Source organism: Phallusia mammillata, chromosome 8 (assembly GCF_965637545.1).
Source record: "Phallusia mammillata chromosome 8, kaPhaMamm4.hap1.1, whole genome shotgun sequence".
Lineage (NCBI taxonomy): Eukaryota > Metazoa > Chordata > Ascidiacea > Phlebobranchia > Ascidiidae > Phallusia > Phallusia mammillata.
In genome coordinates, this window is record NC_137259.1 from 17,801,277 (window position 1) to 17,824,809 (window position 23,533).

The window sequence follows — 23,533 nt, forward strand, 5'->3', positions numbered from 1 at the left end:
AAACTTGATACGATATGACTGGGGGGCGTAAAAATCGCAAAATTCGTGTTCCTTCCCTTTCACTGAGCTTTGCTATTACCACCAACTAAGGCATGATTATCATTTCTACGCAATTGCACTTTAAGTCAACGAGAAAAAATCAAAATACGTGGGTTTGACTGCGCGAATAGAATTAAAAGTGTTCTTCGTGGTACAGCAATTTAAAGAGATAGAATTACACTTAATGCGAAAAGCCCAATTATGAAAGTGAAGGCTTGTTGTTAAAAAAACAATAGAATTGAATTTCGGGCACACTTTTCATAGCTACATTTGTTGTATCATGTAGTCACTGTAGTGTGTCGTGCAACCTTAATTCTGTTTGGTTTGGAAAGTTCTACAAAGAAGTGTCGTTATAATTTTCTGGTGTTTCCGATGCAACGAAACTAGCGCAGTTTGTTGTGAAATAATAAGACAAGTTTTGCGCAACGTATACCGAAATATTTCATACCCTTGGGCCTTGGCTAAATATTTATGCAAAGCATAGGCAAAAAATTACCCTATAGGCCAGTGGTTCTCAACCTTTCGTGTACCGTGGCCCCCTAAAAGTAACTTATGGGCGTCGTGGCCCCCTTCAAGTAACCCGGTAGGACCTGTGGCCCCCTTAAAAGTGTAAATGGCAATCTCATGTTGGAATTCGCTACTACTTCTGGCTTTAAAAAGGTCGAACAGATTAAACAAGAATCCGTAATCGTGAAAAATCTCAATATAGACAAATAGTATGTGACATAGTAGATTAAATTAGGGAATAAAGTTAAAAAGAAAATGGCTTTTCGTGGGTGTTTCTGGTGACTCTACACCTGTGCCCCCCCGGAACACAGCTCGTGGCCCCTGGTTGAGAACCACTGCCCTAGGCCTATAGTCAATAAGAATTACTTCTCTTTAGTAAGAGGTCTGTATTCTTGTGATGGTTTTTTAACATTTTTGTGGTAATTTAGTCCATTTTTTGTTCTTACCAAGTTTAGTTTATGTTTCGTATTATAGCGATATAACCAGTTATTTAATCTCACGTTTTCGTTATACTTGTTTTAAAAGGTTTTCTTTAGAAATACAACGGTAAAAAGCTTAATATTTATGGGCCAGAATTCATGTAAAACATTTGATAAATTATGCATATGTTTTGAATGATACCAAGCAGATAGATTTTTATCCTGTCAGAACTCGAAGCGACCTATCGCACTTCGTTGCTCTAAGCCAGTAATATTCCAGCGACGACTTTATCGACCCGATGTTTACGTGTTAAAGGTCAAAAGGGGTCATGAAAATAATTACAGTGCACCCCGATAGAATCTGCTTCGTCTTAATCAGTTCACAACTGAAACTGATACTGACAGGTTTCTTGATTAGCCGGAAAATAATGTGATTTGACTTCGGGCGTTTTGAAAGCGGTTCTTGTTTTGAACGAGGCTTTTTCATTCAACGCTGCCACATTAATTCAACTTAAACGCGATTATCATTAAAAACACTATGTCTTAGCAATATAGCAAGTGTTTAGTTTCCTAGGAGGGTGTTATCAAAGTAAGGCCAGTCTTTAAAGATTTGGTTCGGGCTCAAGTTATAACAAAACGAGATTGATTCGGGCCTGACATCATACTTGGCCATATTTGTACCTCAATTACACCAACTTTTGGGCCTGTTTCGGACTTATAATAATTAAATACTATTGGGTAACCACAATACAAAGCTTTGAAAGGACAGATGCCAAATGGGTGGTATACACTTTGGGTGGACTCATCTATACTTACATGGCGTATAGTTAAGGTACCATGTTATAACGCCTGAAAATATATGTTTGTATACGTATGTACGAGATTGAATAGGACAGGTTTACATGCATGACATTTCGTTGTGTTTTTCCATGAAAAATCACATCACGCCACATCATTTGCATGAAACAAGAACGTCGTTATAGTGCGGATAAGCAGATGGTATTGTTTCGCATAAACATCTTTCGGAGAATGAGAGCACGGTAAATTGACGTACGCAACTGAAGCGTTTCAAAAATTCTTTGTATTCTTATGTTTCGGCAATTATCTGTTAATTTTACACAAAACGAAGACAATGAGATGATTTTCGAAGCGCCATTCACTTTTTTCAAGAGCAACCAAGAGGTAAACGAGTCAAAAAGGGTAAAAATATTTGTGTTTAAGGTGTTATTAGTAATGAAAACAATTTCAAGTTGAAATAATGGAGTCATTGTTGGTACAATAATCATTTATTATGCGGCAACAATAGCCGGCAACGACAGCTAGCATCACAAACGTTTGCTGATATATAAAAAGAAAGCAACGTATCACATGTAAACAGCCCTTGTGCTGCTGCAAGCGGGTGTGTTTGATTGAAACTTGAAATACGCGATATAAGTACACGATGCATCGCAAAAAGTAAGAGCTTTATCGGGAGACGACAGTTAATTAGAAGGACGTGGTACAAAAATAATGCATGCATCTCTTGTGTGTGTATGGGGTAAAATCTGGGGTCAACACAATGACACAATAGTAAACGTTCAACCTCGCAAACACGTTATAAACGATTCTGGTTTTTCGCATACTCCGGTTTGTTGCATAATAGTCAACTTCAAGTATTTTATTTGTTAAGAAAATAGTTTAGTTTTGTTACATTCCGGTTAATGACATAAAAAGCTTGACAATTTGGATATGCGACTAACCAGAAATCTGTATTTAACTAAACAACTTAGATCAGACTTGACAAATATAAGTATGAGTACAGCCCTGTTCCAAAGCGTGTTAAGCAGTTTGCCAAAAAAATGTCACTGCAAAATATATATTATCAACAAAACGTTTTTAGCGCAGCTATAACACTGAAATATGCCGAGCATTGATATAGTTTCATGTTTTACCGGGTGAGTGCTGAAATGTGTTTATTAATTTATCTTATTTTATACATTAAACTGGGTGATAGGTAAGATGGAATCTTTAACGTATTAATTTGTCGGTCTCGTTTTAAGGACTACTAAATACAGTTGTTTAAACAAGCAAAACTAATCAATGCAAAAACATTTATGACAAAAAAGAAGAGGGCCTGAAACTAGATTAGATCTTTACTTCGTTTAGTTTGTTACAGTAGAGTTTAAAAATAGGCGGCCCGTTATTTTGAACTCGCATCAAACCACAATAACGAACTACAAAATACATTATTTGTTCGATCTCTCCTTTAGCACAAGAAAAGTTCACAGTTGTGTAAAGTTTTCAAAACATCGCATTGGCAAAAAGATTTAGCACCATACAAAGTTTTTACCAAGTAAGAGCTTTTGTGGTACCGACTTTACAAGCACAAGTAGAACTTACGCAAAACCATAGAAAAGCGCCAGTGATTTATGTTGTACGGTGAATTATAGAATGCCTTATGTGCGATAACGTGCAAAAAATGGTGTTTTATGGATATGCAAACATAGCACCAAAAGTTTTGAAGCATTTTATGCAAAATCGTTGCACTTTATACAATATGGTTTTCGTTGATGTAACAGTTTATAATTTGTACAGTTCTAATGTAAAGGCGTTTTATTTTTATCAACAGAGCATTAAGGAAAATGTTTAACCATAATTGGAAACTAATGAGTTAAAAGTGAAAAACTCTATTTATTTTGGTGATTTTTGGTGATTACTAATTTAATCTGAAATTTATCCCCATAATATTAAGTTTAGTTTCACAATATCATTCAAAATATTTCTTTAAGCAAACGAAAATTAAGTTGTTTATGTGATAATCGTTGAGATTTTAAACCTTATAAAGTAAGTTTAGTGGAAAAATTTGGGTGCTTTATATGCAACTTTACTTTATAAGTGAGAAAAAAAACAGAAAAGCAAAACTTCGATTTGGAGTAACGATGGATTGGCAAAATACAATGAAAATTTGTTACAAATAATTTTGAACCACAAAAAAATCGTACCGTACGTAATTTTGATAAAAAAAATCAATATTTTAGTTCGCTAAAACATCAATTACTCACTTGATTTTGTAGAAAAATAAAGGGTTGGTTTGAAACCATCTTTAACAGTGGTTTCAACAGAGTAAGTTCGGTTTGATAGGAAAACATAGTTATACGTTTTAGAGCCGTAATACCACAATCATCAAATATCGGCATAAAGCGATTTAAAAAATGCTAAATTTGATTAAAAGCAACATGAAAGAAATAACTGCCATAAACGAATATTTATAGGGGCTTTCTCTGACAAGACGTATAGTTTTAGAAGTAAGTTATTTGAGAATAGAGAAAAACTGGATATTATTTAGTTAATCTTTACTTAGAATTCCTTTTAAATTTTTGAAGAATTTTTTGAGTTAAACCAGCAGATTCGATTATTTGACTTTCTTTTGTCATAATTTTTTGTCTTGATCCAACTTTTTAAACAATTTGTTTCTTCCAAGTAAAAAATCCAAAAATTCTCAAATATTACTAACTTTTGTTCTTCTGCATACAACAAAACGCAGTCAATCAGCACAAAGCAAAACGCCTTAATTTAAAGCGAAAACAGTAGTAGGGCAGTGTAATGGACGGATATAATCAAGCCCAATCTATGTAGTAGTTTTTTCGCCGCTCCTTATGCTATTAACTGTTGGTTTAAAGCGCGACAAGTATGCTTTGCAGCTCGCGCAGTACTTAGCACTAGGTGGTACCTTCACCAAACCACATAGTTCACATTCGTGATCGCCACCACTTCCGCTGGAAGGCGCGCCAGAGACCGGTTTACCGCCGCTGGGAACCGCACCTAAGGTTTAAAGAGGTTTTGTTGCAATTGGTTTGTTTTTCTTAACAGCCTTACGTTTATCCAGAACAGAATGCGCAAGCGTTTGTTTATATTTATTAGTTTATTGATTTTTTGATCTATCTTTCCGAAAGTTAATGCTTTTGTGAAAAATTTTTTTGCAATTATCACCGAAATTTAAAAAAATCAGTAACAAAAATAAAAATAAAGAAAACCATTAACTTAAGACACTAGAAAATAACATTATTCATCACTAAACAAAGCCACATACACATTGGTAAAATTCCTTTCATAAAAAAATGATCGTGGAAAAAAAACATTTGTCAAGAAATTTTTCAAGAAAATACTGCACTTACCCGAATTGTTGGCCACGCCCGCTGGGGGTTCCCCTCTTCTTGACCTGTTTGCGAAATCATGAATGAGTTTCGACCTGAACTCTGGGGGAATACCCGGTCCTGGAGCACGTTTCTTGGCTTCGTCCGCCCATTTCATCATTCCCTGCACAAACAATCCACAAATTCGTTAAACCAAGGGTTCTCAACTGGTCCATGATGACTTTTTGGGTGCTCCACAGGACGTTACTTATATTTGATCAATAATAAAACTGCGTTAAAGGTTAAAAACACAAAAAGGTGGCAGTTTTGGAGACTTAGATAAGAGAACAAGTTTTTTAAATCTTATTTGCTGCATATTTGGCATAAAAATTGCCTAAAATGAATTTTGTTTGGTTTGAAAGGTATATTAGAAGTTCACGGTGTAACCTAACTTTTATGATTTGTCAAAAGTTGAAAACAAAAACAAGATGAGTATATCTGAAAATTTGTTCAGTAATAGTGAATGGAGCACCAAATTGTACCAATTATCTTATAAAATAATAAAAATATACTTTCATATCACTGATGATCGCATGAGCATTTGCCGAAACGCATGAACAATAAAGCATGTCGCCTTTTACGTATATTTAAGCCGTTATTTGCATTATTAAACTTATAAACAGATCCTCATATAGTGTTCCAAATAATATTTTCAGTTTCAAAATCTTAACCCACCTCTCGTGTACTTCTGTTTATTTCCGGGTTTTGTAATTTTGTGTGAGAAGATGAAGAAGATTGAGGATTAGGATGATTTTGTTGATGATGATGTTTTGGATCTTGATCCGGCCTCCGACCCGGGAACCCCGAATTGGGGGGCTGAGGTGGACTAGTGGTGCCCGGACGCTGGGGGCCGTACTTCGAGTTGGGGCGGGATTCTGATGATACAGGATCCATGTTTAGGATTAAATACTGCTATTAGAATTACTAAAAAGTTAAGACATTTACAAACATAGTCAAGGTCAAGTACTCTGGTAAACACGGCCTATTTTCCATTTTTTTGGTAATGTTTCACATGGGGTTAAACAATACACACACATTGTTGAAGGTTAAAATTTATCATTTTCGGCAAAGATTAGGGTGGTAAGTACGTTTGTGCAACGGTTTGTATACAGTACCTAAGTCGCAGGTATTTATTTTATTTTTATTTTTTGAATCCCACTTATACAAAATTTAGCAGTAAGAAAAGAAAATCAGCTTAGGAAAGAAATTTTTGACTAAAAAGAATATTTGGTAAAAGTGAAATATTGCCATGATTATACAAATATATATCAGAAGTACTTCACTCAAACTTACCGACAGGAGGACGTCTGGACGGCATACGAGCTGAACGATTTAACGAGTCTCTTTGCGGCCTGAAAGTGGAAACAAAAACTGTTGCCGAAAATTTGGCATAGTCAAATAAAGCAATCATTAGCAACCCAAGTCCATTCCAACGGCACACTCACATATAAATCACAATATAGCTCCCATATGGGAATGCTTTGTGATCGGTTGATTTGGTATAACGCCTGCAATCCCAGCGTACCACGATTTAGAGTTTGGACCATATTTATTAGGGATGGGCCAAAACTGGAAATGCTCGGCTTGGTCGAGCACCGAGCATCTCACGTTAATAGGGTCCCTAGGTCTCTTACGTCACTGTAAATGGGCATGAATATGCAAATTAAATGCTCGGGCCACTTCGTGCAACTGCTCGGCCAAGCACCGAGCATTAAAAACAGCGACGCTCGGTACCGAGTACTCGGGTTCTGGCTCGGCTCGGCTCGGCCCAGTGTTTTTTAAGGTGTTTTGGGGGACTTAAAACTACTCAGCGGTCACCCAAACCAAACCTTAAAAAAAACCTGGCCCTCGGCCCATCCCTAATATTTATAATCATAGTGAAAAATACGATTTCGAAAACATAAGAATATTAACCTTGTGTCGGGTTCGGATTTTCCGACCGGCTTCGGTTTATTGGCTTCGTAAATGTTCGTATTATTTCGGTTTGGATCGGGAATTTTGTCGATGGAGTTGGTGAAGTTGCGAAGATTCTTGCCGAGTTGGATCTTAAGGTTTTCGAGATAAGCAGCTTTCATGGTGGACGGTGCAGTCATCGGTGATGAGACTGGAAAAATCTGCACAAAGAATAGTTTGGGTGAATTTTGCTTGTAGAAAATACAAGTGTTTTTTGTGTATTGGCAAATACATTATTTGCGCACTCAAAATGTCGTAATGCACAGTAAAAATGCCGGTTTGTATACACTGTTTTGAGATGACAACAGCGAGTGTTGAAACGTCTATATTTAAACGTATTATTGAATCTTTTAGCGATTTGTGACAATGGAGTCTAATTTTATGTCTAGTATCCGCTTAAAAAACGTTTATAGTTCAAAAACACAAAATAAAAACAATGTCTTGGTTTGTTCCAGAAGTTCGCTTAAGCTGCTAAACGGTTTTCGGCATGTGCGAAAAAATGAAAATCCAAAGCAAAAGGGAGATAGGGGTCGTAAAAAAGTATAAATGGTACCTGAACTGTTAACTTGATTCGCAAAATATTGCGAGAAATTAACAGCTTTGAATGAAACAAACGCATCCCGCTGGTGCGATAATGCAGCAAAGCTTCGCCATTAGTAGCAGCCTTAAGCGATTATATTGATTTGTATATTTCGCCGTGAAGTCCTCAGGCAATACCACACACAACTTAATAATACACAATCTATCGATCAATACGCGCAGCACAAACACAAAACAAATACCACAGAGTACGTGAGAAACCGTTGCGCCTAAACAAAGGTTTCAAAAAATATTACTGCCAAAATTGACGAGACTTCAAATGAATACAATTTATTGCAAATGTTTTAACAATGGCTGTTAATGTAATCAGTAGAAAGTTGCCTTTTTAGCTGACTTGGTACTGTCACTATATCATCACACCAAATTAAGTGAATAGTTTTATGCACTGTGCTCTATAAACAGGATTTTGTGTTAAGGTTAAGGCGGTGGGTCCCAATCTTTTTCCACAAAATATCCCTTTACGATTTAAAACATTTTTATTCCTTCCCAATAGACTACATAGTAGATGCTAAACCATACAAAGATCATTTAAAATCGGGTATTTTATCAACTTCACAGGTTATATTCCCAAACTCAAGGTGTCGATTTACAAACTACATGTAAAAATTAAAGTAAATTCCTTCTCAAGTTGTAAAATTTTTACCCGGTTGGGACCACTGGTTTAATGTTTCAGGATTCACTAACTACATAGCATACCTGAGGTTGATTAGCCATGGGCATCGCAGAAAGCACTTTCTTCTGCTCAGGAGTCAGCGAGTTGTAATACTGCCACATTTCATACATGTATGGGTAGTAGGTGGGTGAAAACATGGCAGGGTTATACGGCATAGACATCATAGCATTATTCTGCTGCTGCCACGCTGGATACGCGAATGGGATTCCCATAGCAGAAGACGGACGTTCAGCTGTTGGGCTCTCAGTATCACTGTTCGACTTATTGCTTCTCCTCCTAGGTGGCGCAACAGGGCCGTTTTCGGTGAGATCCTCGCTCTTTTGCGAATCTGAACTGGTACCACCGCTGTACGCTGACTTGGGTCTTTGTCTCTGGTCGTTAACAGGTCCTCGTTGTGTGTGACGTAATCGCATTAGTTCTTTGTTGCTCATCGGAGTGGGAGTCTTCGATCTTCGGTGCTGACTTATCGGGACGACATCATTCCCCGCTTGTGGAGTAGGAGTCCTTGATCGGAAGCGATGTGAAGGATTTAAAGTCATAGTCTTCATATTGTCTTCAATCTCCCTGTCAACAGATCCGGATGAAGACTTCTTATTTATTGTTGCATCTCGGGGATGCGGGCCACGGAGGTTTGATTCCGAAACCATCCTCCTGGGATTCCTATCCTCTGGAGGAGCACGGACATTGGGAGAAGACACATTAGGAGTCATTGTTCCCTGAGAAGGAGGACGGCGTCTTCCTTTCACCTCTGCAGCATCCTCTTCATCCTCTGGTCTCTTCCACACGAAGATCTTGGTCCTCTCCTGGGAAGTTTCTCCTCCAGGATCGGAAGAGTTCGAAGGAGCCGGTGATTGTGACCGCTTGATGTCGCTCACGTTCGAGCTATTATTATTGTTGGCGTTTGACACAACCGGTGGTTGCTTAGGAACGAGACCGACAGGAGGTCTGTATTCGGGATGGCTTCGCAGTTGGTTGCGATTTTCGTAAATCTGGTTCACCTTTGACACAGTAATATAGAAGTTAAATGGATGATTGTCTATTAAGTCTCTACATGCATGGAAAGTCAAAACGAAATGTTTTGTCCTGTTTTGAAAACTAACCATGCGAAAAAGTGGCTTGGATTCGCTTGCAGGCAATCCAAAGCATAAAGATAAAATAAATTTGTTTACAGTTTTTGTGTATTATACACAAAAAAATTCATTTCAGTTCAATGATTTAACTTGAAACCGTAAGATTCGAATCCCTAAGATGGGTAATAATGTGATTTTTTTATTCCTTTTCAAATCAGAGGGCCCAAAAATTCCACCCGAGCTTACGTCATACATCAAAATCTGCTAGTCACGTGCAAGTATAACGTCATCACCTGATGTTGTAGACTTGTGACGCCGGGTTTATCGAAGTTGATCAAGTTTTGATCATCTTTCGTTTCCATCTCTTTCACCAAATCCACTTTCCCATCTTCGTATTCGACAGATGCCGGCACGCTATTGGTCGCCTGAGTCATGTGACGGTCGGCTTCGGTCATGCTTGAACGATCGCCGACAACTTCTTGATCACGTGCCTTCATTCGAATGTTTTTGCGCCGTTGCAAAATGCGCGCTTTTGGAAAAAAATTATAAAATGGTGATGCAATAGTGGAACTGTATAGTAAAAACCAGGGACCAACTTACATAACTTCTAATTTTTGTGACATTTTTAGTTGTAACACTTGGGATTCAGCCGCGTCGCACCGTCTCACTAAATTTTATGAGATCAGCGAACCGTTTAGCATTACTGGTTACAGTCAATGGGCTTTTTGTAACAGAACCGGCTGAAACATATGACTTTTGTGATAGAATCGGCTGACAAAAAATTTGAATCCCACCACTGGTTAATACTACACAACACTTGCACTTGTTACCGGTACAGTGATGTCACACACGGGATGACGCCACATATTTTGTACACACTGACGTCAGACATTAGTATGGTAACGCCACACAAATTGTATACACCCTTATCCAGTGCAAACAATGACATACACAACTTTATGTGAATACTGTAGCTTTTAAACAACTATATGTTGGCAAATATCGTTGGGTTGAGTTTATTTCACTAGGTAAGAAAAACACATAGCATGCAATTCTACTAAAAAAAGCTGGAAATAGCCGCGCAATGTTAAAATGTTAAGGGCTGCAAAAAGTAGGGGCCATTTGATAAATAAAGGTTAAGCATGCTGCAGCTATACCTTTGTTGTAACTTTAAACTTTTGTTTGAATGATTTTTACAGCAGACCACTTACTACTAAATTTTTCACAAAAAAACAAAGTTTACAAAAATGCATTGGAATATACACAGAGTTTAACCAAGAATTGCTCTTCCAGCAGTTTTTATAATAAATAACCGACGTTTCGACGTCCTATACAAGACGCCTTCATCGGGATAATAGCAAATCTTGCAAAAATAAAATACACAGAGTTTATAAACAATATTTACCTTTATTAACACATTCGCCATGTTTAATCCTGGCTCGAAGCATGCATTGTGTGGGGACATCCTGCATGAGTAGAACAGTTTCAATCAACTTTGTGGCTTCGAGGCAAAGCTGAAGAGCAGTGGAGTAATCCATGCGTGTGTCAGCAAGTCGACTTTGCTCAAATCGATCCTCGGCGTCACGAAGAAGCAAAACAGCTTTTTCTAAAATCAAAAACGAGAGTTTGTTACATTTGTTGACAGAAATCATTTTAGCAAAATTGTGCAAATGCTGAATTTTTGTAAGTCGGAAAAACAATTTTTGGCTTTGAATTAATTTGTCCATTTGCAGAAGCTAATTATTCTTTTCTCCATAACAGAATTTTAATATGCCAACATATTTTGAACGCAGAATTTTTTACGCTGATTTTGGGACTTTTACAACAACAGAATTGTATTCAACATTTAAAGCATACAAAACATATTGCATTACAAAAATGATGAAAATCTTTTGGCAAAATTTACAGAACTTGACGTATGTGGTTTAAACACTTTCAAGGCACATAATCACATTTGCGGCATACAGTTTGCAAATGACAAATCAAAACAGGCAAACTATGATGTATGAGAAATTATCATTCACCCTTACAAACACATCATGCCACACCACAACATGCAAAAAACAAAATTCTGCGGCAAATTTTGAAATGGAAAATATTTGCAGCAAACATCAAAAAATTTTTAGGTAGGTATATGATGATTTTCTTAGATTAACGTAACTTCAAAATGTGGTCAATTGCTTTGGCAAATGGTCATTCCACATTTCAACCATGTTTTAAATACTGAGTAATACATTTGCCTTTGTAGACAATTATTTACAACATTACATTGAATTACAGTGAAACAAAATACCTTTAGGCGATGATATAGGCGATGAAGTGACATTTTCACCTTGCTTACTGACCACAGGTAAACTTGATGTAGCTTGTAGCAACTTTATTTGCGACTTAATCAAATGAGAAAATTGTTTCACATTATTGGGGTAAGATGGGGGTTTAATTGGGGCTGAGGGACTAGTAGGGCTTAGGGGTTTACTTAAAAATGGGGGTTTAGGGGGCAAGGCGGGTTTCGGTTTTGTTTTTGGAGGTTTTCGATTATTAGGTGTTTGATTGGATGCATGCGAGCCTCCTGAAAAACATGCAAAAAAACTCAGTAAGCCATGCAAGCAGCAACACAAACCCATGCAAGTGTGAGGTACCGTTCTGTACGGGGTCAGTTGGTTGTTCGGTTTTACTTTGTACTGCTTCTGGAGGATTCAGTTCAGGTTTTGTTGCTTGTTGAGGACGCTCGGCTAATGAAGGCACTGAAAATATATACATAATTTCTTTAAACCGAAATTTCTAAAATGTAAAATGTTGGCTTCATTCATTCAAAAATTACAGTTTAAGGATGGAATATTTTTTATTGCAATCATTTTGCAAAGCTTTCTGCACAATTATCGGATTAAACATTTTTTTCAACAAATGATAGTTTTATGATACCTATACTGAAGAAATACAATATTGTTACCAGATCAGTGGTTCTCAACCAGGACCTATGGTGTGTGCATGGATGTAGGTTCACTATAAACATTGCCAAAAAATTAGTGAGCCATTTTCATTTTTATAAAGCTCAAAATTAAGTGTGTGTTGCAAATGATTTAATTCCCTAATTTTATTGACTATTTCCCAAACTACTTGTCCATATTGAGGTTTATTTTTAGCAAAAAATTATCCAGACAGATCATGGACTTTACGATTAAGTTGAGTTTGATACATGTATGTTTTGGTACGAGGCCTCAGGTCTTACAAGGTTTCCCATGGGAGGTCATGATGCCTAAAAGTTACTTTTAGGGGGCCACGGTGCATGAAAGGTTGAGAACCACTGCACTAAATACTGCTACATCTGTATATCATACCAGGAGAAGGAACAGTTGGTCTCGAAGCAATGCTTTCTGCATGTGAACTGGCTAATGACACAGTTCCGATACTGCTAGCAGAGGTTTGTGATGTACGACGTAGTTTCGAGACAGGAGATTGGCGATCAGTTTTGTCAACTGAATTTCGGCTTGCAACATGCTGCATTGGGGGTGTTTGGTGGGGGGTCGAATTTGCTGATGAACTTGCATCCGATTGTCTGCTTGTTATCGCAAATGATGCCATGCCCTGAGATTCAACAGCAACAACTGAAACATCTTTTGTTTGTTGTTGCAGTGGGCTTTGTGAAGGTGGCAAAGGATTGGCTTCCACTTTTGGTCGTTGAATGTAAACCTAAAATATAAAGTGCATAGATTTATGACTGTCTTATGAAGTACAGTCTTTAGTTTGTTTGGAGAGATTTTAATCAAGTTACAAGTGCCACAAAAATCAGTTTTGTACTACACTATGAAAAATGACAAAATTTCTGAACGAAGTGATATTATTAAATATGGGCAGTATTTTTTGTAAGTTTATAGTAGAGACTTAATTGCTGGATTAGACATTGGCACAAGAAATATCAAGCACAAAACAATTTAACAAGGCCAACAGAAGCTTGTTCAAAAGTTATATATTTGTGTTTTTTTATAACATATGCTTTGGAAACACGCGAAATTTGTGCGTTTCACTGAGCTATCACAAAACATTTTTTAAACCAAAAGATTCATCCGCAGCTTTTAAATTTGAAAAGGTTGGTGGACTTTTTTCAAACTTCCGAGTTTTGCCAAACCGAAGTTAACCAATACTGTATCACTATTAGGTAACTACTAACCTTTTTCCCCTGTGGATATGGTTTATACTTGGTCCACGTTGCAGGTTGTGGTTCCACGTAATGTCCGACCTTTACCCCAGTGTTCTGAGTTTTTTCTGAAGCCATTTTCCACTGAAACATCGGCTTTTTAGGCTGAACTTCAACAGGTGCTGCTTCAGAAGTTGCAGGTTTTCGAACTCGAACCACTTGCTCTGGTTGAATTGGGTTTGGCAAAGCTACTGGCAAGGGTTTAGGGGCTGACAAAACTGGGGTTGGTTTTGGGGCTGGTGGTGATTTTCCAATAGAAACAGGTTTTGGGTCTGTCCAAAAAGATCAAAGTTTTAGTTTAATTTGGCAACAGTAAAAATTTACAGTTTCTTTGAAGAAAAGATAAGTTTTTTTTAATACATGCTTTTTTTAATAGTTCTTTGTTATAATAGTGGAATAAAAGAAAGAGCATTTATAGCAGAAACTGCCTAAAAGCACAGCCACAAAATTTAAAGCATTAGAAACTGCAATGTTTAAACCACATGATGGTTGGCTTTTCAGTCCAATTTGTAATTTTAAATTTCAAAAGATGCTTGTTGACATGTTTTATGCCCATCATCATCGTAAAACATGTTTCTCAATAGATATTTGAAATCTGATTCATCACCCAAGGTCTATAAGGCTGTGTGGATGATGAGGTAAGACACGACACATGACATTGATAAACAGAGCAGACTACACAAGAGCAAATATCACACATGACTGTATGTCAACATATAGGCAAAGCAAATATTACGTACCTGATTTAACAGCCGATTTCTTTCCATGTGATTTTTCAACTGGTCTAGTTGAGGCTTGGTGGGGTTGTACAATATGTTGGGGAGGTTTTGATTCTGGTTTGCTACGAGCGGGAGGAGCCGTTGGGATTGACGTCGCTTGCATTGATTCAGTACCGGAGTTTTCTTCTTCCGCAAAACTTGCTGAGTCGCTGCTCAAGGAATCCACTTCTGCAAGTCATGGTACAAGCTTTACGTGAAATACATATTTTAAACAGAGAATTATAATTTCCAAGCATGCCTTGTTATAAACCACAAAGTTATGCCCTATAATGTAACACTTACTCATACTTCATTGAATTATGTGTCAGTGTAAGGGTATTCAGCATTAAACAAATTAACAAACAGAATGTATTGTCAAAGCAATATGTGCTCAAAGTATTTTTTACCTGAAAAATCAAATACATTTTACTGATCCTCAGAAATATTTTTTCTGTTCTATGAAGTAACACCTCAAAAGTATACATCAGACATAATAAAACTATTTATAACACCAGGTATTCAATCGAAAGTACAAATTTTACTGTAGTCACCTTTAACCGGTGGAATATTGGAGGCATAGTCATAACCTCCATTCAATTGATCCATATAGCCAGGTAACATAGTAATGTCCTTTGGTGCTGTAGCATTGCTTATGGTGGTGGCATTAGGATTGGCATAGAGGAGTAGCAGGGGTTGGTGGTGTCCCTTGATGCATTTGTCCACTACATTTATCCAACGCTTGCCAACCTGTAGAAGCCGAACAAATCTTTAACAATTTGTGAAGGTAATGTTTTCATCTTTGTTTGTATTTGCAAATGCAATATTCTTTGCAAACATAAAATAGAGGCAGTAATAACTTAAATCACTAAGTAAATAATAAAATTTAATCCACATATAAGATACAACCATATTATATATGAGGCCAAGAAAATGGGAAGGTTGCAATTTAAAAAATAAACTTGAAACGGAGTTATAGAATCAGTGATTCTGTTTTGACCAAGAAATTTATCGTCTATTGGTTTTACTGTTATATGAATGAAAAGGCAAACAGTTATCGTCAGTTTAAGCACTGCTGTTGGTGGTTTTGAGTCATTATTAAAACTGTCATTTTGAAACAAAATGGGAATGTCATTAAGACGCTACCTTACCAAATCACAAAATTATAATATACAATGTAGTTACCAATAAACTCCACCCAGAATGTCAACAGAACATGCCCTGCTACCAAAAATTAAATAAAAACAAAGTAAAAATGGTTTTCAGAAATTTCTTACTAGAAGTAGGTAAATCACAGTACGCCAGGCCCATTGAAGGCGCTATACCGAATCAGCCGGTCACCAAGCATTCACCACCATATGGCAAGGCGTAGGCTAGAAAAATCTAGCCTGCGGTGGGATTCGAACCCACGACAGGAGTCTTTCCGGGACTCGCGCTCTACCAACTGAGCTACACAGGCTCAGTGGAGAATCCGCCGAAAGTTAGGTAATTTAGAAAATATGAACAAATGTTTTGCTCACAGATTCAATTCAGTTTTGAAGTCAATCAAATCAACAAGAAACCAAATACATGTCATGATGTCACAAAACAATGGTAGAGTTGCATTCAGAATGTTTAAAAGATTTTAAAAGAGAACTAATTTACAACCAGGCTGCAGCATAAAATGACAACCATACTACACAAACTAGGTTTATAGATGCTGCTGAAACACTAACAGTGCAGAAAAACTGTTGAAAACAATAACAACTTATCGTTGCAGAGACCACTTACCTCAGATACTTGAGCGTCATCGAAATAAACCCACTTTCGAAGCTTTGTGTGGAAGAAGAAGGTTGAGTAATGTTTTCCGTAGTAACATACCATCCCAACGAGATATAGTTCCATCTGACTTGCACGTTCATCAACCACAGTATGAAATAACTGAACAAAATCAATTATTGCATATTACAGTTCTGAAAACTGACAACCATAAGCAAATAAAAGCAGAGACATTAACATTGCATTGTGTAAAACAGAAATAATTACAGGTTGTAAAAAACATGTTTAAAAAAATGCTACATTAGTAAAAAACAAATTTCTGCTGATATATATACAGGGTTGCCGTCGACATGAAACCAAAAATAAGGACAACCGAAAAATTAACTTTTCATACGAAACGAAACAAACGTTTTTGAACAAATATTTGCATGTATACGAGCCATGACATATCATATGCAATATTTTGGCCAGAAACAATCTTTTCCAGCAACTCGTTGTTTATAAAGAATACTTCGTGCATCTCATGACAGCTCAGGTCTAGGTTTACTTTTACTTATAGCAGGGATTTGACTGTCATTTCACTAAGTTTGTTCCTTGTAATTGTTGAAAATAAGACAAAATAAGGACACAAGTCAAAAAGAAGGACATTTCTTAGAAATAAGGACAATAAACGTTTCTAAGACATAACCCTTCAAAATAAGGACAAATCTTAGAAATAAGGACGGTATGACAACCCTGTATATATAGCATAGTACAATGTCAACATTATAAAATATATAATTTATAAAACATCAAGTATGTAATAAACATAAATAGACAAAGAATCATCAGAAAAGATTACAGATATTAATATATTACCACAATATGCTTAAATATTGGAGAAGTAATTGATTTGTCAAGTCTATATATATTTCCACCCACTCTTATATATGATAAGTAGAAATTAATCCTTCTCACAAGTGGGTCGACATGAATATTTCATCACTTTTTACAGGTCAAATGCAGACACCACTTTCATAGCACATGAAAGTCAAGTGGATATGAAAAAATCACTGTAAGGTCAAGGCCATTTTTGCCCTTTGTGGAATAAATGAAAATGTATTGTAAAAAGTATAGAGTTAAAACTATGTCTTTATTTAAGTGTGAGGTATGTGGGTCATTTAACACTGTTACAAACAAAACATGCAACCCTAATTCTACTAATATACTTTTCAATTCCATTTAAACCCCTTAAGGAATCAGTTTGTTGACGGTTGCTTTGTTAAAAGCTTTCAAAACAAATTAGCTAAAACTACAACTCACATCAGCCAAGCGCAGCGTGGTGCCAAGGGCATGGACGAGATCAATAATGTTTTGTACTTGTGGTACCTCGCTATCCCACACAATGCCAATCGACACTACATCAGGGCAATTCATCAACACCTTCCTCATGTCAACTCGAGCTCCACACTCACTCTGTCAAATAGAAATGGATTTTAGAATACAGTTTAATTATGTTTTAGACAGTGCACACTGTTGGCATGGTTTCGTCAGTGCAGCTTGGTCTCATCAGTGCAGCTGGTGACAAGACATTGACCACATAGGATAATGTAGCAAGATTAAGCATATTTGATAGTTTGTAAATGAGGGAAACACAAAAATCACACTGTTTCATAGAACATGGTTTGTCTGCATCCAACAGACTATGGAATTTGTATGTGTGTTACTACCCACCCATGAGTTCCTACATAATTAACGATTGGTAGCAATGATATACTTGATCATTAAAACACGGTTTTCATTAAAGGACATCATCCAAATAAAAACAACAACTCTTTTATGACTATGCAAAGCTACTTTCTTTAAAAAGGGTCAACAAACAAATACATATCTATGAAGCCATATTTTTTATTTTGTGATTAAATATAAATTAAATAAAAATCACTGTTAACCTTGCATAAGTTATAAGGGATTTTACATTGCATCAAAGTCATTTGATCAGATAACAAGAAAACGGTTTTGAAACCATCGATCTAAAATATCAGTTTCATGTCACCAAAATAGGTAGTTATACACTTGACCTCGGCAATTACTGTCTGGTGGAGATAAATGCAAAACTAAGTTGAAACGCCCCTAGGGAAATTGATGAAGGCTGTTTGACTGCAGATGTGTGTCTCATGCACTTATTTTATTAGTTTTACTAGCACAACATAGATATATTGACCACAACTTTATGAAGTTGTAGCTAATAAAGTGCAAACAGCTGTAGCATCAAGCAAAACATCTTTATGACAAAAGTTTTCTCTATTTATGCAACTAATTGATAAACATTTTTTTGACAAATGCGTTTTATAACGAAAAGTTTTATTTCTTACCTTTCTAAACAAAAGGAAAACTATAATCGAATTATTTCCAGACAGGTTTTGCCCTTCATTGAAAATTATATGCCTCCACACAAGGCTCAATTAGCCATCAGTGCTATCAAATTACACAATGACATCATAAACAAAGTGAACCTACCTACACACCACACCAGACTGGTCACATGCGAAAGTTGGTTTGGGAAAAAATGCCCTTTTTGCTCTACTAGTGAGGCCAGGTGAGCTATGCATTGTCATTTGTTTTGTATGACAAACCACTCAGGAATTTTCACATGTTTTGATATGATGTCACAGCTCTCAAAAGAGTCGTTGTGGTAATATTTACACTACAACCTTGGTTCTTTATCCATGTATAAATCTGTATACCCGTGGCAAATGCCTTTTAAATGTTTTTAAATATCACTGCTATGTAGCAATTTAAAAGTGTGCACATTTATTAAAAGGCATTTGCATATCTTTTTAAATGATTAAAATAAGTACATACTGACTTAAATATGCCACCCTTGAATTGTCGCTTGAACACCATAAAAGTGGTTAGTTAACACTTAACAAACACTGCTCACTGAACTATCTAACTCAATTATGTTTATCACTGGCTAGGAGTTATATCAAGTGCAGTTACTTACAGGACAGCTTCTTTTTTCGCCCCATCCTCCAGCCACTCGTACAAGTTTTCCAAACATCTGACTGCTTGCAGAAGTACCATAACGATGTCTTGTGTATTCATCTTCAGTGCTGAACAAACACAGCCAGTTTACTATTTGGCCACTGAAGGTTATCATAAGTACTTGGCTCAGTTTTTTTAACCTATTTAGGTTATGGATTATTTTTTTGCCTCCTTAACCCGTTTATGAAACTTATGAAAATGCATAGAGCAAAGTATAGAAAATTAAAAGGAGTTTTAGGTGTGAACACTTGACATACTTCCACTTTGTGTAACAACTTTCAGGTGTGATAACAAACAATGAATATTAAGGGCTAAATTTACAATGCATATTCATTTACCAATTACATTTATAAACCAAAAGTAGTGAAGTTTTAGTTTTAGCAGCAAGCAAAATAAACCTACCACAGTGCTGTAGCAGAAACATAATGAACCATCTCAATAAATGGTAGTGGTTCTGATGTCGCACCACAACTGCTACAGACACATTGCTCCACCAAGGAAAGGCCAAACTTTTGATGGGGAATACAGTGTGATGCCGTACATACATCCTCACGTACTGTGTTGCCAATGTGAACATGAAGACGCAAAAGTATGTTTTCCTAAAACAAAACAATTATTACATTTAGGGTTAGCAAGACAAAAACCATGCCAAAGTTGTATATTTACTGTCATTCAAATACCAAAAGTTCATTTAAAAGATAACATTATGTAGTTGTCATGTTTCTATGCCCACTGACCAAAGCAATAATGCAGATATAGTTACATGACTTTTGCAAGTGTATATAGTTGCATCTAACCATAGCCAATAAAACAGCAAAGATATAGGAGGTTTGTATTTCAGAAATAGTAATTATCTTTTTGTTGAATTGACCAAAATGTATTTAACGGGCAACCAGACAGACTTGAGACAATGCAAATATAATTTGGTCAAGACCTCTACGAACTGAAACCCTTTTTGAGTGTTATTTGATGCCTGCACCTTATTTTGTACATATACAGACAGGAAATGTCACTCTATTGCAGCGGGCATATTTACTTTTGGTCTGGCCACAGAAGTGCAAACAAGTCAACCATAAACTCCATTCCCACACTTTGCAAATAATGAATTTGAAAGTAATTTTACTGGAAATAAATTCCCAAATGCATGAACATTCTAAACTTTAATCAGTTTCATAATGATTTTTTTTTACTCTTTTAAAAAATTGCCTAGGAGTTTGAAGCCTGTGTTTTGCAAATGACTATGAAAAAAGTTGTAGAAAAATAGTCACTTTTACTTTGGTACACCAAATATATATATACACCTTTCAAAAAAGCAATGATTCATTTGGACTTTTGTCCAAGTACTCATTACTACATAAACATGGGCAGCCATTTATGAAATTGTTATAGCCAAACGTTTAGAACTTACAAAGCATTCTGCAGCATCATCCATAAATCCCATTTGAAATCGGTTTTGTTGTTGAAAAGTTTCAGCCAATGCACTACGAAGGACATTTGGGGGTAAAGCCTGTGCTTTGCTGTGTTGGAATTGCTGGAAAATGTCTTTTAATGCACAGAAAATGCATGATGGTCCCATACAGGCATGGCCATGTAGTGTACGAAAGCTGCGACGGAAAACATCAAGATGCCAAAGAACCTGAATATATAAAAACCTAATTATGAATACATAAACTAATGATATATTTGCGACCAGGATTGCCACTGATTTAAAGCTAAAAATAAATCTCTTTAAAGAGAAAAGGTAATTTACCAAACACAAAGAGAGCAAATTTTATTTAAACCAATAATTTAAAAAAGTTTTTGTTTTACTTCATTTGTACCAAATTATATTCTGAGAAACTTGTTAGGCAAGCTAATATATATGTTTTATTTATTAGGGGGTTCAGTAGTGGTTGACATTTAGGGTAAAAAATTTGAAGAAAAAACTATAATTTTGAAAATGTGAGACATTTCACAATACTTGTTTAAAAGCTGTCAAAAATGTGTTTTCATACTTCTAACCATTTTACAATTCACAAGTAACAAAACATGTTCAATAACAGACCTGTATAGCACTGTTAAGAAAACAATTGTTCTCTCCGGGTTCGTTGAGCAAACCCTTGTTTGCAGCGATGGAGACGGTCGACATCATACGCTCGCGTCCTTTCTTAAACATCGGCATTGTTGAGTTTTTCTTCTGTCTACTGTAGTTTAAATTCAGTTAAGAATAGCACATGCTTGATTAGGGTCCATTCAGAGAGTTGTAAAATGTTTCGGTAAATGATAAACCAAATGAAGAAATGGAAATACTGATAGCACCTTGATGGACCATGACAAAAATAGGCGTTCCAAGTGACCTACAGTTGATAAAGTCTGATCTGAAAAACAGTTAATGGTGTTTAATATAAAATAAAACCTTATTTCTTTAGCTTTTTCTTTTAGTAACACAGAAGCACAACCAGGCATGGACTTTCCAAAACAAAATGAAAACAAAAATAGTCGCACTTAGCCCATATAAAGCAAATAATATTTCTATGTCTACTGCCTATGTATTTAAAAGACAAAGTATATGTGCTAAGTATGAAAAAAACTGAACATTCATGAGGTAACCATGTTTTTTAAATGTTCTTTTTGTTGGTGGGTACATTTTCTTTTATCTTTCATCATAAGAGCAATTTTAGACCTTTTTACTGAAGATACTTGCTGCACGCTTTACTATTATTGCACTTGTTTTGAAATAAGCGAAGATTTGTTCATATTGGTGATTCCAAAATCCCACTAAAACACAACATTAAAAACTGGACTTTACACCGTTTGAAAAAAAACTGGTTTATCAAGATTACTGTGGAGTTGGTCAAATTAAATCCAAAAACAGTTCGCACACTGTAAAATACAATGTTTTACTCATTTTCCCTTTCTATCTATTCTTCTTTCAACGCTGTTTACAATTTACCCAGCAAACTGACAACAAATACAAAATAATAAATCTGGCTGTTGTACTAAACTGCTTTACACGATAAGTTACAAGTTACAACGCAGAATGTCTTTACACTATTTGTTTACAAGGCGACAACAGAAAAAAATAAATGTTACACAACAGCACTTGCACATTGATATTGAACAATTTGATATCTAGACTTAGTAGCTAGTCCAACAAGTTTTAAATTTTTCATCTTTTACAAAGCGACATCATCCTTCAAAAATAAATAAGCACCACTTGCGCCACCTAGCAAATAAATTTTAATATTTCTATGTAAAGTGAATTAAATTGTCAAAGAAACTGATTGGCAGGTCGGAAAAAGTTTTGTATCAAATATTATCGCAGTCACGACATTTAAACGACTCCAAACCAACTTCGGCAGATTTTTAAGTTTTACATGGACATTTTTACGCAAGTTTTTGAACAATAAATCTTTTTCAATTAAAACTGTTCAAAAAGAAATGGTAACTTTATTGTGTTTTGGCTGAGCATGTCATTAATGTAAAAATCAATTAGTTGCTTTATTAAATTAAAAATTCCTTGCCACCAGTTCCTGTTAAAATGCTCATAAAAATGGTGAATGTTTAAAAACTAATTGCAGATGCCGTTTTATTTCGTCAATTGGTTTGCTTTGGGTTAAGTTCGAATACGTAACAATCCTCTTTATCTTTACGCTGCTTTGCATGATTGAGCATAACTCCACCACATGTGTATTGCAAAACAAAAACAGGTTTACCTGACAAACTATCCTTCGCTTCTTTAAATCCTGCATGGAATAAACAGTTTAGGCCTATTTCCTGTTGCAAAGCAGTGCCTGAAGGTTTAGGGCGTAGTTGCATTGGTGCGATAATGCAGATTTATCTTTCTTCTAATTACAGAATATGCATTTGTTAGTTGTCAGAATGTCAAACATTTTATGCAGTGTCCTAAATCGCTATTAATCAGCGGCAAAAATACGCAAATAAGAAATCTACAGTTGCAAAATGCTGTCGATTTTAGGGTTTGCATTTTGTTTGTTGTGTTTGGTCTATTTTCCTGATGCTTGAAAAACTCTTTCTATTTTTCTATTTTCCTGATGCTTGAAAAACTCTTTTGCATGTGAATAGCCTCCTTAGTTCTTTGTACGTTGCTTTTGATCTACGACTATTGTAACGTCCCGTAAACGCGCCCCGGTTATAGCGCGGAACGTCACATGAGGAGAGAATTGAAACGCGATTCCTAAAGGCCTTTAACCAGCAGTCCACACACATAGGTGTTTTGCCTATCTTATTAGGCGAATTATGTGAATGCAGAACAAAGAGAACGGTATGAGACGATGGAAAACAATAGGAAAGGGTTTCAACTGTTGTGGTAACCGAAGAGAGTAAATAGCGCAGTTGTTCAACTCGCACCAATTACTGGAGCAC

At 36.1% G+C, this 23,533-nt stretch overlaps 1 protein-coding gene and 1 non-coding gene across 3 annotated transcripts; both read right to left on the reverse strand.

The window, feature by feature from the left end:
• Positions 1–2,232: 2,232 nt before the first annotated feature.
• LOC145204406 (uncharacterized) lies at positions 2,233–21,550 on the reverse strand. 2 transcript variants are annotated; one of them, XM_080076935.1, is made up of 20 exons: positions 21,213–21,550; positions 20,577–20,804; positions 19,571–19,767; positions 19,128–19,236; positions 17,444–17,596; positions 16,154–16,303; positions 14,938–15,133; positions 14,369–14,575; positions 13,602–13,900; positions 12,772–13,123; positions 12,073–12,177; positions 11,727–12,002; positions 10,839–11,039; positions 9,727–9,962; positions 8,387–9,361; positions 7,052–7,251; positions 6,431–6,489; positions 5,813–6,012; positions 5,120–5,261; positions 2,233–4,766 (listed from the first exon to the last, which is right to left on the reverse strand). In XM_080076935.1, the coding sequence occupies exons 1-20, from the start codon at positions 21,327–21,329 to the stop codon at positions 4,573–4,575; spliced, it is 4,596 nt and encodes a 1,531-aa protein (XP_079933061.1). In that variant the 5' UTR covers positions 21,330–21,550; the 3' UTR covers positions 2,233–4,572. The 2 variants fall into 2 exon arrangements, with proteins under 2 accessions (XP_079933061.1, XP_079933062.1); XM_080076936.1 differs by lacking the exon at positions 11,727–12,002 and having other exon boundaries at positions 21,213–21,549.
• Positions 15,769–15,842, reverse strand: Trnas-gga (transfer RNA serine (anticodon GGA)). The gene has a single exon. It is a non-coding gene; the product is annotated as a tRNA-Ser (tRNA).
• Positions 21,551–23,533: the final 1,983 nt, after the last annotated feature.